The 18,150-nt window shown below is 43.6% G+C and overlaps 1 protein-coding gene across 7 annotated transcripts in view; it reads right to left on the bottom strand.

Annotated features, from left to right (window-relative positions):
* Positions 1 to 8,108: 8,108 nt before the first annotated feature.
* Positions 8,109 to 18,150, bottom strand: part of PEAK1 (pseudopodium enriched atypical kinase 1) — a 112,555-nt gene continuing 102,513 nt past the window's right edge. For all 7 annotated transcript variants that reach the window (XM_027657819.1, XM_027657826.1, XM_027657825.1 and 4 more), the window contains one exon: positions 8,109 to 15,479. In XM_027657819.1, the coding sequence (XP_027513620.1) occupies positions 14,319 to 15,479 (1,161 nt within the window). In that variant the 3' untranslated portion in view covers positions 8,109 to 14,318. The remainder of the gene's footprint in view (positions 15,480 to 18,150) is intronic.

The raw sequence follows: 18,150 nt of genomic DNA, 5'->3' as shown, positions 1-18,150 counted from the left end.
GTAACTCTGTAACCATTGAGGAAATACATATTTCATCATTTGAAAGCTCATATTTTAATCTTAATTTTTTGTTGTCTTAATCCCTTGGGAACTTCTCTGTAGAGAAAGAACACAGCATATATTAGTGTAGGCCTTTAAATTATATTTATATGTAAGCAATAGGGAGAACATGTGCTATACCACTGTTATTGATTCATTTCGGTTAAAAAAAACCCAACAATAAAACAGAGTGAAAACAGAGGCAAAAGACTGAATTTGGAAATTTCTAACTGTAATAACCTGTAATAACAGTCCCTTCAAAATACACTTACAGGGGCAGCCCTGGGCACGCTGGGTTTGTGTGGGGCAGTTGCTGAGGGCAATGGTTGCAGGGTCCAGCCACCAACCCTCGGTGCCTCCAGCTGTGGGTGCCACCACAGGAGAGCTCTGCCAGGGATCTGCTGCCTTTTTATTATGAGCTCCTACCTTGAGAGTTTTCCTAGCTGTCATTTACCTGTCTGCTGTTCCAAGGCTCATGGCCACGCTGTTCCAGTGGTTCACACACAGCACACGTGTAAGAACATTCTACAGCTGCTCCTCTCCTACCTGCACAAACGGGGCTCTGAGCTGTCCTGAACCAGCCCAGCCCTGTGGCCTGCAGTGGGGTCATCTTAATTTACATTCACACCTCCACAGACTGAGGATGCACCTTTGCAAAATGCACACCTCCATCCCAAATGGAGCCTCCCTGTGCATGCCAAGGCAGGGATCTGCCACGTGCAGGGGAATTCTCTGAGTTTGGAGCCCAGGGAGCTGCACACTGAATTGCATTTGTTCTGACTGTAATTGCAATTGATTTTTCAAATCAGGAGGGAAAAGCCATTCTGTCTTTGATATAAAACAAGCTGCATTTACCCCAAGGAAGGCCTTTTCCAGAGATGTGGAGCATTCCAGAATCCAGCCATGCATGGCTTGGGTAAGCACTCTGACTAGTTTGTGTTTCAGGGGATTATGTGCAGTTATGGCCTTTATTCTGTAAGTGACCTATTTGAGTGGCTCTGCTCTGTATAAGGGCAGCTGTTTTGGACTTTAGATGTTTTGGAGAGAGGAGGAAATGCAGTGAAGGATAGAATTAGGTCACAACTTCATACTGCCAAGATTTTTCTCTTGATTTGTTTATTACTTCTGTAAAGCACCTTCTCACCCTGGAAGGAATGATCTTTTCTCTGTGCTCACCGGATCAAAAAACAAAGGAAACTCGTTGACATAATTAAAAAAAATTAATTTTCTGTATTTCTATGTGGAAGTTTCACAATAAAGACAAACCAATCTTCCCAGCTCTGTAATCAGCATTTATGATCAGGAGGTAATAAACAGTCAAAGTCAGTTAAAGCATTTCTCACAAGCAGTTTAGGGTCTCACTAAAATGACTGAAATGCAGGGCAACACAAGCACTGCTGTGATGAAGGGCAGGCATAGCAATGGGATTGTTGATGATTAGTTGGATAAGAAGTAGGATTAGAAAGACCACTTTTAAAACTGAGGAGCTCAGTTCAGTCCAGACAACATCCTGAGCCCACTGATTGCTCCCTGTAGAGAGCAAGCTTGAAATCTTCATTCCCTCTGCTATTTAGAACTAATAAATGCATCCAAATTAGAAGCTAGTGAAGTGTTTTCACATCATATACCTCATTAAGACACTTTGGGGAGGGTGGAAAAGATAAAATTATTCAAAAGCAATCTTAATACCTAGATGAATGTCATAAATTTGCCTGCATCCCAAATGTGTCACAGAGCTTTGCTTGCAGGGCTCGTGTGCACCCACGGCTGCAGTTCCCTCCCGTGGTGATGGTTCCACGCGGGTGTGTGGGAGGAGGTGGGTGAGCAGAGAGCGCTTCAGAAATCTGCCCTACATTGTGTGAAATAAGGAATTAGCAGTGACTCACTCTGTGCCTGGTGTTCTGATTAAATCTTCTGCTGTTACATTATATCCCCTTCCAAAATTGCTGTGGATTTTGAGCACTTACCCAGCAATATCCATGGTAAGGCCCACTTCCCAGATGCAGCTGAAACAAGGTGCTCTTTGTACCTTTTCATAGGATAACATAAATTCACAGCCATACCACTGTCTTCTTTTGGCAGTTTGGAGATGTAGGAAATACTGCAATCAGATGTTTCTAATTTAATTCAATCCCTCATTAATTTGATCTCTCTTTTAATTCAATCTCAGCCTGAGGATGTAAATCACTTGTATTAAAAATAACATAATGACCACTCTCTTTTTTAATCAATGGTGACTGCTTTAGGCAGGTATTAGTAGATAATCTGATTACTAAATACACAGTGAGTTGGCATTTAGTTAATAACTAAAAGGGAAAACTTGGAAAAGAATCAAAGGAAAAAAAATAGAAAGAGGGATAAGAGAAGAGAGGCTTACAAAGACATGCAACATTAAAGAAAATATTATGGAAGAGTTATTTTTGCTGGTGATTGTTACTGGTACAAGTCTCCAAGGTGCACAGCCAGTGGTGTCAGCCATGGGCAGCCCAGCAGGAAAATTACTGACAGAACTCCAAAAGGAGTGAGGTCTATGGTAAATCCAACATCATTTCCTCTCAGACTTATTTAAACTTACTAATGGGATTTAGAGGTTGATGCTTAGCAGTATTAAGTGGGCATAGCTCCACTGAACTCTGCCTGCATCCTTCACAGCCCTCTCTCTGATTGTGGGTAGACACCATTTGCCTGCCAAGTTCCCTTTCTATGGGAAAGCCACTCTCCTCATTGTCCAGTGTGTTGTCTGAAAGAACGGACAACCTGGCAGAGTCCTGGGCCAGGGCAGGAGTTGGGGCTGGCAAGAAAACTTCTGCTGTGCAGCTAAATCCAGGTTGTACATGGAGCAGTGGGGAGAGCCCTGCAATTGCTTCCAAGCAGCTGGTGGGGAAGGCACCAGTCAGGCTCGTTGGCCAGTCCTCTGATTTATGTCACCAGGCCCCCAGTTCTCTGGAGACTGAGAGCTGCCAGATCTGGCAGTGCTGGACACAGGCTGACAGGGAATTACTTTGAGGGGACTGTGCTGCATCTCTCATTTTCTTACTAATACCACCTTGGGACTGCATCTGAAGTAGGTAGTTTACTGTCCACTATCCTTTCTTGTCAAATTTGCAATGCTGCTGCAATGACAGCCCTTCTGGTCAGCCAGTAGCTCTGGAGGAGACTTGGACTTTTATTTTCCACCTGCCTCCCCTGTGACTGCTCCTGATGCCTGAGTGATGAGGCTGAAGGGAGCCCATGCTCTGCTGCTCAGCAGATGGCATTTTCCAGTACATCAGGATTGGAATGGCACCCACAGCATGAGGGATCCCAAACTGTTCAAGGGAGCACCTTTTGGCTACAGCAGGAGGAAGAGCCTTGACAATTTGCTGTTTTCCAAGATACCCCGTAGCAAACAGGAGATTTACACAGAGTCCTGACACGTTCCAATATGCCATAATTCTCTGCCCAAGTTCCCAGTGCCCTCTCTGGAGCTCTGCTCAGTGTATTTTACACTGATACGGTGATGAAAGGTCACACCATCTCAGAAGGGACCACACCTCTCTGGGGAATAACATGAACTGGATGTGCTAATCACACGAGGGCCTTTGAAGCTTCCAGCAGAGACTGTTTGAAGTTATCAGCATAATTTGGGAGTTAAGAAATGCCCTGACTGACACTCACATTTCTGATGGGGTGCCCAGGCAGTTGACCACTGGACTCCTGTTCACGTTAATGAGGCTCATTGCCCATGACCTCCTCAAAAGAAAGGCTGCTCAGCAATGCCCAGGAACTACCTGGTCCAGGTGGGAAAGATGCTCCAAGACAGAGTTGCCTCTTGCAAAACAGAGGTATTGAAGCCTCACTGGAGTCAAAAGAGGATGGTGAAGTGACAGAGGACACGAATCTCAAATGTATACTGGAGCTGAAATGGATGTCAGAGTGGCTTGACCTGTACTCCAGTGGTACAGCTTTGGATTCCTTTCTTTCGAGACTGTAATCTTGTTACTTTGGTGTTCCAGCAACTATTGCTCAAATTGACAAAACAAATTTATAATTCTATAAAAATCGTGCTGCAACAGATTTAATTGATGGAGGCTCTCAAGTCATGGTGAATAGTTGTGAGTCAGTGGGGAGTAGCAGGTAAGCAGAAGTACTGTAGGAGATGGTTTAGTTGAATGGACCCTGGATCCTTGCATACTATTCCCCTCAAATGGCTTCCTGTGTCCTTCTTCCACATTCCTTTGCCATGCTGTCCATCAGTTCCTGGATCTGTAACACAGGAATTATGCTCTCCTTGTAAAGTGCTTTAGGATCAGCACAAAACTCATACTGTATTTTTATTTTACTTCTGGTGAGTGGAGAAAAAGAAAGCCCTTTTAATTGTGAACATAGAACAAAACTAATGTAGCAAGTACAGATACTTTAGGGAAGACAAGACAGCTGTGTCCAAGAACAAGTCTTAGTTCAATGTTTCCAGTCTTCCTGATTTGCAGGAAGAAGTGATTAATCACAAAGTGAAATCTATTCAAGACTAGCATAAATTGCAGAAGGTTGTAAAAGACTCCAGATGGATTTGAATTATTTAAAAAATCCCAGAAAAAAAAAAAAAAACAGCAAAGGAAGTGTTGAGTTGGATGAACATGGACTAATTCCTAAAAAAAAAAAAACCACAAACCTAAATAGTCTAATGGAACATCCAGAATTTTCAAAAGTCAAGAGTCCAGGCATGGAGATGCCTGCCCAGGACAAGCAAATAGGGTGCTTATGGGCTGGAGATGAAATACCTTCTGACATTTCTACAGAATACTGATACCCTTACTCCTAGTCCCTCAGTTTGAGCCACATCACCTCAAAAACACACCACAAAAAAGGCCTTACAGCAAGGAAGAGAGCAGGACTGTGCTGAGTTCCTGTGGAAGGGGATGTTGAAGCCTCCAATGTGAGATGACACGGCGGGAAATGCTTCCAGCCCCAGGGAAATGATGGGAGCAGTTCACTGCTGCCAAAGGGATGGGGATGGTGACGCTCTGGGCCTGGGTTTTAGGAAGCAGGGGATGGTATTAAAACATTCATAACTAATGTCATTAAAACATTGGTCATGTGGTATCTATCCCACAACATCACCTGACATCCTGCTGCTCCTTCTTGAGGCTGGAACACGCCCTGGTGTCCTGTGGTCGCGGCCTCAGCAGTTACCCCACACAAACACAAATACAGAAGATGGAGCATTAATATGGCAGAGTATTAAACTTTTTTTCCCAGTAATATAAACGGAAAAAGGTTTGGAAGGAGACTTTCTTCCCTGGCCAAGAGCAGCTGCATGACTGGCTCACAGGTTATGGGATGTTCCTTTTCTTTTAGTGGTTGTGGTGGTGGCTGTACATGGGCAAACTATTGGCCCATTTCCAGCAGTAACTTGATTTAAATTTAGTGCCCACGTAGGAACCAGGAGAATTTTATTATCTTGATTTAATTCTTCATTTTCTTTAGAAGAACTTTTATGTCCTTTTGCACTTTGGAGAGGTGCAAAGTTAATAGATTGCTTCTTACAGATAGACTGCAGGGATTTCATTTTTTTCAAGGTTAATCTGCTATTCACTGCAGTTTATCTGGACCATTAAGACTCCAATGAAACCAGGCAAAACCTGGCATCTGACATCAGATCTGTAACTGCCCCCAGCCCTGCTGCACACAGGTGCTGTCCCTGGGGCTGTCCTGTCCTGAGTGGCAGTGTTGTGCTGTGCAGGGGAGTACGGGGTCATCCCAGCACCTGTAAAACACCAGGCAACAGCTGCAGAAAGCAGCTTTCCATGTATTTGTTGAACAAGGGCTCCTGGCTGTTACCAAAAAGGGCAAACCTTCTCAATAAGCCTCCCCATTCCCATTCCTTCCCCTTTTGCAGGATAGGAAGTAGAGTTTTGTGATTTTCTCTTAAATTGCTGCCTGTTCCATCCAGTACCTGCTTCTGTGCATGTCCTGACTCTGCCAGCTGCAATTTAACAAAAATAACACCTTAATGACAGCAAAACAAAGGGTCAGGAGAGGTGTAACAGAGAGCAGGAGATGTAACAGAAAATGCAGCTTCAGTAGCTATTATTTCGAGTTCTTTGCTTCAGGGCCTCCAGGCTGCCCTCCTTTGGCTCCCCCAGCGTCTGTTTGCCAGACAGGGACTTTCTGCTCATCTGAAAGCACTGAACTGATAGCAAGAAGCCTTCCCCCATCTTGCACAGGGGTGGCCTGAGCACCAGGCTCTGGTGCTGTCTCCTTGAGACTGCAGCAGCAGCACCAAGTGAAGTGGATTTGAAGGCCCAACATGGTGTTTTAATGAGAGTCTTTCTCCACAGAGCTGAGTCTTAGCTCAGAATTGAAAGGAAACTACAGCCTCCCTCTGAGGAATAGGTTGTGGCAAACATTTCACTTGAAGAATCTGCCTGGTGAGCTGCTCCCCTCCGAGCCTGGTTATAGCACCGCTGGGTAAGGAGGATGGTGTGATTCATACAGGAACCTCATCAACTTGGGCAAAACCAGCGGCCTACAGAGCTCAAGGGACAGACACATGTAGGTTTATCACATAGAGGAACACAGTTCCTTGGGGCCTCTCTGCCACAGGGTGAATTTCTGAGCTGGTGAAAAATGGATACAGACATTCCTGCATCAACCAAACCCAGGCATCTGCTCCACCTGCGTTCCTGTCTGGCACAATGAAATGAGAACGCCAGACTGCGACCGCTTAAGGACACCCACAAGGGACTTTGTGCTAACGTAACTAAATTAATTTCAAACAGATTTTAGTTAAACTAGTATAATTATCATGTCTTGACAAGGTTTCAGCTTATTTTTGCATATCTTTTCCCTGCAGAGTGGTGATTGCCACTGACAAATGGCATAATCTAACTCTTGCTTAGTTAAGTCCGTGGCACTTTGTTCAAAGTCAACAGGGATTACTCTGGCAAAGCCAAAATATCTGTCAGGCTGTTAAACACATTGCATATTTACTGACACCTCTGGAGTCAGCTAGCTTTGTTTTTTTTCGAAGGGATGAAGACAATAGCTTAAACTGGTTTTGAAAGGCTTTGAAAGAGTGTCTAAGGAATAAATATGAATGGCCTGTAGTAGTTACACTTGAGACTGATTCTGATCGTAGCAACCGATGCCATACCTGTGCAAAGCCACTGTAACTGTGCAAAGAACAGAGCCCGCAGGGTGTTTTCTCAGCTTGGTTTTTTTTAAAGAGTATTTGTGAGCAGTGGGACTGTCTGTCTTGCAGAAGCACAGTGCTGCTCCGATGTACACGGTGTCATCTGTTCCATGCTAATAAATTAGCATCTGCAGCCACCAGTGCTGCCTGTCAGAGCTGGGTACAAAATTGAGCTGTTTGATCTCGGTGCCACTGAAGTGTGTCTGCACGACTGTGGAAGATGCACATTATCCCATCTGTTTCCCACAGACCCTCCATCAGGTTGGATGTTTCAAGGTAACAGATCAGACGCAATGAATTCCACAGCAGACGACTGACTGCCTTAGAGACATCCTGCTTTGTCACGGCACAGAAAAATCTGACTTAAGAGCAATTTTATTCCTCCACAGCAGGTCATTTAAGCCCTGTCCACACCAGGGAAATGGCTGACTTTGTCCCAGCTCCCTGTGTGCTCAGGGCTGTCCCAGAGTGCCCGTTTTCATTTCCAGGTCACTCCTCTCCAGGGAGGCCTTGCAAGGCACCGGTTCAATCACCAGCAGCTGCCGGTGGCCGGTTTAGTTTTGGGCTGCTGCTGCTGCCACTTGTCCAGATGGAGCCAGCTGTGGTGGGACTGCTGGGGGAAAACACCAGAGGTGGGAGGTGGCACGGTGTCCCAAGCACTGGAATTCCCGTGGCTGGGATACCTGAGCTCTGTGGTGGCAGGGCTGGAGTGCTGAGCATCAGCCTCACCAAGCCAAGTGTGTCCCTGCCACGCCTCACGCTGGTGCTGTTCCACACACCCCCTCCCCCAGCTATTTTCAAAATGAAATCCTTTGCTGGACTTGCCACGTGCATTTTCCTCAGAAATACACATTCTGTCTAGGAAGAGAGAAAAATTAGACAACTGCAAGTTTGATTTTGAGTGTAATAAAACTAGTTTATATACACAGTAACATGAATGCCACAGAGTACACAGCAAAGTACCACAGCAAACCAGAGTGTAACTGCCCCTGATCACAAAGGAAGGCTTGAAGTTTATATACTTATTGATATAAAAATGTGTAAATATCAATATGAAGCACCAGATAAAGCAATGCAACCAGGAATTCCAAATACAAATTACCCACAAGAATTGAGTTGAAATTGAAAAAAAAAAAATTCCCTTATTCAAGGCATTTAAAGAAATCCCATTTAAAAAAGTCCATTGATTTTGGAATCCCTAATTTAAAAATAAATTTCCCCCTTTTATTAAAAACAAGAACATAATCTTAAATGCTCAGCATAATTAAGTGTTAAAAGAAAAAAACCCAAGGATTTCAACTGCAAAACCTTCTCATACCAACAAGTCAAAGGACAAAGAAACAGGAGTTTTGAGTAATTTTTGTAGAGGTGTTATTTATGAAATGACTATTTAAAAATTTACACACTCTTAAATATATATTATATATACAATATATAATATATATATTTTCAAGCAAAAAGGGGCAAAGAATACTTCTGGGATACAAAATTTATATACATACATATATATATTAAAACATGCCCACATGCACTCATATATATATATGTATGTATATATATATATTTATGAACAAATATTCCCTCCATATAAAAAAGCTCCAACCTCTTCTAAATCCCTGAAATCTTCCCCTTGGATTTATGGAAAAAAAAATATCTTTATAGTCTGAAGTACAAACCAAATTCTCAAATTCTGTAGAGTGGTAAAATGCTTATGTACAGGTAAGTGAAATATTTCATTTCTCACTGGCAGCTCTGCTTGATCTGAGAGCATTCTGTGGTTTCCAAGTAAATGCTGAGTGGAGCACCAATGCAAGGTGAGACCTTTAGGAAATTATTTAAATTACATTCTACACTCACTCCAAATCCCCATCTTTCTAATACTGCATCCAGGTGAATAATAAAATCCATGCAAATGTCTACTAGAAATTCTCTGCAACACAGCAGGGAAAGAGACTTGCTCCTCCTTTTGGAGTTGAGGGTGCCCTAAAGAAATTTCTCTCCAGTGTTTCTTTTGGAAAGTAGTTTTTGTGTATTCTTCTGTTGAAGTGTTTGGAATCCAGATGATTGTTTACAGAATTATTTCCACAGGTGTATTTTAAAGAGGTATTTAAAATTCTATTCTGCACTTCTTCGACGTTACCTCACTGAATAACTGAATCACCATCACATCCCTCTCTGCGCTGACTGAAGGGCTCTGATTGTGCTCTGGGTTTTACAGGAGTTTTAGCAGAACCAACACCACCTCTGCAGAATCAGAGTAAAACTGATGGTCTAGTCAGGGCAGGGAATAATGGCCAAGTACTGTTTGTACAGAGAAACAAACAGCCAATTTGGGGAAAGGGGGAAAAGAAAGTGCATTAAAAGCTCTGACTCAGTTTCTACTGTATCCCTCAGAAAAGTTAAAATTGATTTAAATAAAAAGAGGACTATTTCATATATATTTACATATGGATTTCCTTGCTATTACAAACAAAAAAAAGTTAATTTAGATGGGACATGAGAAACAGTTACATTTTATTTCAGCAGCGAATACATGTTAAAATTAAGGACCTACAGTGTGAAGCTGCTGAATAAATTCTCTACATAGGTGAACCCTAACACATAACTTACTTAAATAGTATATTTTTCTCTGTAACACGTGGGAATTCCCTTGTGTTAACATGTCAAGGTGACCCATTCCTACCTTGTGGGTGCTGCTGGGATGTGTGGAGCAGAAAAGATTTAAGGTGGAACATTCCTGTAAACGCCCCCGTGCATTTTCATCTGTGCACCAGTAACGTGGTATCCCACTGGAGTTACTGGTTTCATCAGGTCTGGATGTTGAAGTGAGACCAGGCTATGTTTGGACATTCCAGGGGCTCCAGAAGAAATTTCTGGATTCCCTCATTCCTGAAAATTTGTAGGTAAGCTTTTACTAGTAGATTCTCTTTATATTCACCTGGTTATGCATATTGACCAGATCAGATCTGAGGTTTGACAGATAATTAGTGAATAAGTCATTCCCACTTAAGGAATACAAACCTAACCCATTTTCCATAACATCTCAGAGTAGTTTTTTCAGCACTCCTGTTGGAACAGAGGTTGTGTGCAGCACCTCCCCTGCCTACAGCAGGAGCAGCACATCTCACCTTCACCGCTTCTCCCACACTAATCCCTCACCTTCCCACAGCAGAGTGTCTGCAGCAGATTGTCAAAGCAAAAGGCTTCTCTCAATGCCTGGTCAGTCCAGACCAACTGACTTGTTATCCACTATTATTCTCCCTGTGCAGATCCCAGATTTGAAAGCCCACGATTTTGGTACTTCAGGTTTATGCTGTACTACGAGCAACCTACAGGGACCCAGTCACATAAACCCCGAACACAAATCTCATGGAACAGATCAACCCAGTCTCTTATGAAGTACAGCATTTAATTTTGTAAAGTATTTTGCATCTTTATGTGGGCAGGATTATTTCTAGGGCTGTTATGAAAAGAGTAAGATTCCCACCAACTGACCAGCTACATTTCAGGTTTTTGACAAGGCACTAAACATTGTGAATCCAATCACTGTGCTCTCTCTGTAACATTAGAGAGGGTTTTAATGGCTCTAACAGGATCAGAAACCACTCATCATAATTCTTCAAACAAGCATTTGATTTTCCCAGAAATTAGTTTGCACTGGAAAAATCTTTAGAGTTCATGTTAAAAATATTTGAATGACAGCTTTTATTAATAGAAAAATATATATTTACAGTCAATACTGTTATCTTAGATTTGCAGCTCTTCCTATTTCTTGAGCTCAACTGAAAGTGCGACATTGCTAAAAAGAAAATTCAAGATCTGTGCACATATTCAAGTAAGTTCTAACATGCACAGCCAGGGGTTTTGTTCCTGTCATACACAGGATCCTGTTGCAAACAGAGCGGGTTTTTTTCCTTTTGCTTAGCAATTATGCTGTAGCATTCTTAGGATTTGCTTACAATCAGTTTAATGCATACATTCCTGTATATTTACGTGGCACAGTCTGGTGCCAGGATGGAGAACCACCACAAACACGAGTTACAATCATCAGTTATGGGCAGATCTGCAAAGTCAGCCTCAGGCTCCTCGAGGAAGAGCTCAGGCCAGATCAGGTTTGACTACATTGACCATTCTTTCTTTTTTAAAGAAAACGACCACATGACATTACAAATTGCTAAAGTTTACCCAGTGCTGCACAAGAAAGAGATTGGTAGTGAACATCTATCCATGCTTGATTATACTGCAGAGCTAAAATGAGTACTGGTTCATCACAACAGATACAAACTGAAATTCGATAGCTAGAGATACAAAGGCATCGGACCAGCTGCATTAACACCAACGGGCGGGGAACATTCAGAATTCAGCTTTGCATGTGCACGATGACACGGGAGGGACACCGAGAACGCGGGTCCGTAAACACGGGAACACCCGCCGGCTCCAGGGAATCGCGGCAATGGCCAGTGGGGCCAGGCTCCTGTCCAGGGGAGCTGGGAGGGCGGGTGCACACACACACACACACACACACACACACACACACCACGGAACAAACACAACACAGAGCACAGGGAACAAAAGCCCTACTCGCAGCTCACACACTGACCAACAGCGACTAGAGGGTACAGGGTGCCTTGCCGTGCTCGCTGCGTTAACCTGCGAGAGCGTTGCCCTCCTGTGTCCAGATCAAGCAGGGCTGCACCCAGCGTGGGATTCTTTGTAAAGGTTCTTCTACGAGCTGCTCAGCAGTAGTGTAGAAACTTTCTTTCCTGATGTAGTGGAGGTACCTCAACTACACACATTGCACTTGGGCTTTTAATGCACTGTCCTGTTTTTTCTGCATCAATGCCGCCATCCTAACCTTTTTGCAAAAAAGAGAAAGAAACAAAAAAATATATCACACTAAAATATATTATCCTTATCCTTGCCTGATCCTTCACTGATACAGGTGAATCAAACAACAGAATAATCATCAGAAGTTTCAAAAAAATCTTCAGGAAGGTCACAAAGACAGTCTATACTACAGCACAATCGATGTAGGCTTCCACACGCCCTTCAGCTTAGCTCTGAGAGATGCCAGGGAAGAGCAAGATAGACATGTCAGCCCCTCCAAGGTACTGTGTGGATCCAGAGCTACTTTTGCTGACTTTGAGCCTGCAGGACTGTTTGTTCGGTTTCCATGCATCTGGTCCAAGCATGCATATGCTGTATAAAGTGGCTATTTGTTTCAAGGCTGAAGTGAATGGATTCCTCACAGTTTTAACAATTAAAATGAAACATCAATCCATAAAAAAAAAAAAGAACACATGGATATCTGTGCATTTATGTGCCAGGAAAGTAAAGGAAGGGGCTGCAGATCTAGCATCAGGTAAAGGCTGGTGTGTAAAGTGAACACTGTAATGTACAGCTTTAAAAAATAATACAAGAATTGCACATAGATCCATAGGAGAGAAGCACAGGCTCATAACTAGGGCTGTCTGCTTTCCATCACCTGGGTCAGAATATTCAGGATCACTTTTTTCCCTGCATCCAGATCAGTTCTTCAGAGTGATTCAGGAAACAACTCATAGCCTGGCAATACTGAGCAAAGGTATTGTCTGTACAACTGCATAGGTTCCATGGGAAATGGCTGTTAGGGCATGGAAGGGAGTCAGCAGTGGCCTCTAAAAGTGAAAAAGCTCCTTCAGGTTGAGTTTTTAGAAATTCTGACTCTTTAATCCCCACTAATTCCTCCTCTCATCCAAAACTCTGTCTGTGGTGCTCTTTGAGCTCTTCTGACAACATTCCATTTTTGGGGTGTTGTCTGTTGCAACATTAGAGAACAATAGTTACAACAGACAGAGAGACAGGCAGACAGACACCCCTGTGGGGAACATGGACCACGATACTGTCAGTCGTGGCTGCCAAACTTAACAGCTCTCTCAATAATTAAACAACAGTGTTTTTGCCCCCTTGTTTTCACCCTTCAGAGAACTACGTCTGCAGTAGAAGTGTCTCCATGTGGCCTGTTAGCTACACACAGACAAGCTTTAAACATTTCTATCTCCTGCCAACAAACCAGCAGAGCCAATTTCAGTCCCATTTTGCAGTGTGGCCCAAGTGGCAAGAGCAGACCAAAATAAAACAGAAGAGGTGGCTGTTATTTTCATCCTCCATTCATAGCAGTGATTGTCAGAGAAGGTTATGTATGTCCTATCCATTTCAAGTCAGGCTTTAGTGCCTTTTGTGATGGAGGGGGAATTTCAATGGCCCACCATTGTCTTGTTCTTGTATAAATGCAGTTATGGCTACAGTACATCAACAGTCCAGACTGGTGAATGGCACCTGGGAAACGGGATAGACAAAGTGTGCATATTCTGCTTTTCAATGCAGAGGTCACAAGCTAAGGGTAATGGTCTGGTTAAGGCAGCGTTGTTGAACTCATGGATCCATGGGTAGAGAGGATATGGGTAGGTAGTGAGGCAGAGAAGGAGGGAAGGGGACTGAACACAGATGCTCACTGACACTTGCCACAGTCAGCAGGAAAAACACAGCTGGGGAGGAAAATACAGCAAAGTCTGTGTGGTTGAGACCAAAGGAAAGAGGAGCACAGCCCACCTGTGGGGGACTGATTAAGCTGAGAAGAAATTTTGTGTGATATGTGGAATGGAAGCAAATGAGTGTTTTGTGGCACAGTGGATCATTCATCTCACATTTACAACTAATCCATCTCTGCTGATGGTCACTGCTATTCACTAACCAGTGCTACACAGGAAATGACAGAAACTACCCAGAACAGGAGGGCAATTTGTTTACTGCAGTGGTAGAAATAGTGGTATCAAAGTTTGCTCTCCTTTTCTGCCAGATATGAATCAAGTCACGTACTGTCTGATCCAAATGCAGTCATGGATATATAATCAATCCCTTAACGGGCCCGGCAAAAGAAGTAAAGTTTCTGTCAGACTGGGTACAGGATGCAATTTCTCCAATAAGAACCTATTTGCTCAGAGTTGCTGGCTTTGACATCTAGGCTGTTTTTAACACTTGTACAAAACGTGAGCCCTAGTGCAGGCTGGAGTGAGGGCAGGGGCAGAGGTGAGGGTGCTTCATGAAAAGCAACAGGCTCTACAAACTAGTGCTGCTTCATGATTCTCACAATGCGATGAAGTGAGTCCGTAGTGGCAAAAGCCAGATACTGACAACAAAGCCAGTCTTCCAGAATAATTCCACAGTCCCTCTCCAAGGACTTCTCTGCAAACTTGATCATCAGCAGCGTCCTTTTTATGTCCAGCCAGTTCTGAAGTATAGCATCTCTCCGCGAGGGGTTGGAAGAGGTACTCAGAGCATGGAACAAGTCCTCACGTGGACCCCAAAGCAAACACTGAAGGATTCCCTTGGCTTCTGATATCAGGATCCTCTCTGAAGGGTTGGGATTCAGCAGGCAGCTGGCGAGTTGTTGAAGCCCTTGAGAGTAAAGGGAACGGCAAGGAATCTTCGGGAGGTCAGCACGAGTGTACTCCTTCTCCTTCAGCTCTGGATTCTCATCGAAGGGGTTGGGTAAGTGCAGCATTTCATAGATGAGGATGCCAGTCTGGAACTCGTCACACTTTTTGTACTGTGTCGCAGTGATGATTTCTGGAGCCAGGCGGGACTGATCCCGTAGGACCTCTGGATCCACCATGTGACTCTTCTGCTTGGCCTGGGAGAAATTGCTCACTATGAGCCTGGCTGGGCAGGCGGTGTTGGGACCGTGCTCCATGGACTCGGGGCTCAGGGGGCTGCCTCCCGGTCTGGAGTGAACCAGCAGCAGGTTCTCCAAGCGCAGATCACAGTGTGTGATGTGATATGGCTTCAGGTGCTCCAGGCCCAAACACAGCTGCAGGAGGAGCAGACAGACCTGCCTCTCGTACAGGTCGGGGCTTTTGGCGTGGCGGGGCTCGGACTCGCGCACGAAGTCGGCCACGGTCAGGTGCGGCACCTCCCGCGTGATCACCACCACACGGCTGCGGGGCCGGCTCATGGTGCCCGGCCTGCTGGAGCCCTCTCTGGCTGCAGCCTCCGCACTGGAAGCCGTGTCTCTGTTCTTCTGCTCAGGTTCTTTCTCCTCTTCCTCCCGCTCTTCTTCTTCTTCCACGTCCGGCGCGTCATCGTCCTCCCACGGCAGGAGTCGAACTGGCACTTCAGCCAGGAAATGGCCACAGTCCTGCTGGATGTTGAAGTTGATGGCCAGGCTCTGCCGGATAGACAGGCTGTGATAATACTGCTGGGACTCCTTTGCTTTGCTCTTACAAATCTGGGGGAGGAAAGCAAACAGACATAACTCTTAGATTTCTAAATTCTGCATCCTTTTTATAAATATGTATTTTGTTGATGGGATCTACAGACTAGACCTAAACACAAGCAATAAAATATTCTTTACTGAACCGACCTTGGCAGACAATCTTAAGGCACCCAAACTGTTTCCATTGGCTAGTAAGCAACTGCAGAGCAATACATGCAGGCACCTCTCCCTCTGCATACATTATCCAATGGAAAATACAGTTCAGGCAGGTTGGTTTTTAATCAGAGTAGCAGCAATATATGGCCAATGCACAGTGAAGCTTATTCACAGTTACTGGATTATCCATATCATTTTCTTGCATGTTCTTCTCTCAGCTTTAAGTGAAGCTTGAACAAGACAAAAATAATCAATAGCAATAAAAGGTACAAAGAAACATGCACAGAGTGTGTGACCAAACGCTTGCAAGTGGCCGAGTCAGCAGGGCATGACAAGTTACAGCCTGTCAGCCCCGGGACTGGAGACTGGAAATTCAATCCATGAGCTGCAGCAGTGCCATGTCTGCAGTGAGGGGAGGGTGTGTCATGGCACAGGCTGCTGGCAGCTGTGCTTGGCTGTGGCTCAGGTGAGGGATGGACACTCGTTAGAACACGGGACCTTAATTGCTTTCCATCATCTGTCAAGATCCCAAGTATATGTTTGGGGGTTTTGTGCCATGTAAAGCTGTATTTAATTTATGCCCAGTAATATCTTATTGATATACACATTATCACCATAATAATTATCCTTATTAATTGTCTGCACTGCCATAACAACTGGCAGTTCCAACCCCCTGACAACAGTCACTGGACAAGCCCTATTAGGGCCTCTGTTCTAAGGCATTTACTGATTAAAATGACAAAGACTCAGGCATGCTGATATTTGCATATTAACCTTAGTTCTACTGAATCCAGACAGATCATTCAAAGCATGTAAGGTTAAGTGTATGTTTTAATCTTTACACAGTTAAGTGTCCAAATATTCACTTGCTACATAATGTACAGGTCTTAACTGCAAAGCTCAGACAAGAGAGAAGACATCTTTGTCCAGATGAAGTTACAGCTTCCCTCAGCTCATCTCTGAAAGCTGAGATAACTAAGGTTAGTAAAAGTCAGAACTTCTGCAGGGTAAGTTATAAACCTGCTTTTCACTAACACACACACACAAGTTTTTTATCTTTGATGTGGTTATGTGGTTAAGAAACAGAACAACTATATGTTAAGAAACATAATTAAATTGGGGATTTAATCTTTTATGCTTGTTGATCAGAAAAGTGCATTGTCAGATCATATGGAAGTGGACACAAGCTGTACCAGCATTTTGATTGTCCTCCTGTCTTCGATACTGTGCATATTTCCACACCTCACAAGCATTTACATTTCCCTATTATGCAAATATAACTTAAACTGCCTGTTTATAACTGCCATGCACAAGCAAAGCAGGTTTGAAGAATGCATTTTCTAGTCAATTTTATTTAAGAGAGGAAAGCAATTTTCTGGAAATGTTGACAGTTACCCTGTTTATACAGTGGCTCTTGCTCATTTAAATTTTCAAATGTATTTTATCCCGTTAGAGGTGAAGTGAGTTGTCAGTGGAATGCATTTGCTCCTGCCCCCCCTTCTCTCAAGGGTTGCAAAAGCTTAAAAAAATACAGCAAAGATATAGCAATAACCTTTAATAAAACAATAACCTTTGAATTATATATGAAAAGAAAATGCCAACTGATTGTGTTTGAGACTGAAGGCCCCTGATTGATTAAATACTTAATACTGCACAGAAAACAGAATTAGAAAAGTTGTACAGACCCATATATATGTGTTGTACATACACACATTGTGTACATCAAATCTGTAAGAACAGCTATTAAGGAAAACAGAAATAGTTTTGTCTTCTATGCCCTTCAAGCCCATGGCCTTTTTCTTGTAGCCAGCCATGGGGATAATCAATTCCAACTGCAGAAAGGGTTCAGTGTGTTGTAATCCAACCCTTAGTTTTTAAAAATACTTAACTGACCTAATAAAAAAAAATAAACTCATTCTGAAAGAGTTTAATTTTAAGGTCAAGCTTACTTGCTGATAAAAACAGTTGGAAAACCACACTTGGTTTTAGCTACTGTATTTGATCCACAGAGGATTTCTAATGCCACCTGCCAGCTAAAACTAATATTCTATTAGGAATATTTAATCCACAAAAGTATCTGCTCTGAAAACAACATACACTTCTCAATTTGGTGAATACAAGGCCTTTTTTAAAGCTTATAGAAAGGATTTCTCCTTGCCTACAGAAAAAGAAAAGCAAAGGAATTGAGACTTTTTCCTAGTTTCTAATTTTAGGCCTAGTCAGCCTCTCTTTCCTGCTTCCTTCAGAGGAGGTTCTCAGATTTACTCCTGGCACTTCAGTTAAAGTTGGGGACAGGCTCTGCACCTCTCAAAGTCAGCCTTGGATCGCTCATTTCAGAAAATATGGCCAATCCCAGAATTGTGAGAGAGGAAAGGAACCTGCACCCACCCTCTGGGGCTGTGGTGATGCCTCCCTCCCCTGTGGCACTGCCTGGCTGTGCCCTCTGCACCAAAGGCACTCAGCACTGGGGCAGAGGGTGCTGCCTCTGCTGTGCCCATTCCCTGTTCCTGATGCCTCTGCTGTGCCC

The sequence above is a fragment of the Corapipo altera genome, unplaced genomic scaffold (genome assembly GCF_003945725.1).
Source record: "Corapipo altera isolate COAL_440 unplaced genomic scaffold, ASM394572v1 308, whole genome shotgun sequence".
NCBI lineage: Eukaryota > Metazoa > Chordata > Aves > Passeriformes > Pipridae > Corapipo > Corapipo altera.
Note: the sequence above shows the minus strand (reverse complement) of the source record. Positions and strands in the feature narration are given on the sequence as shown.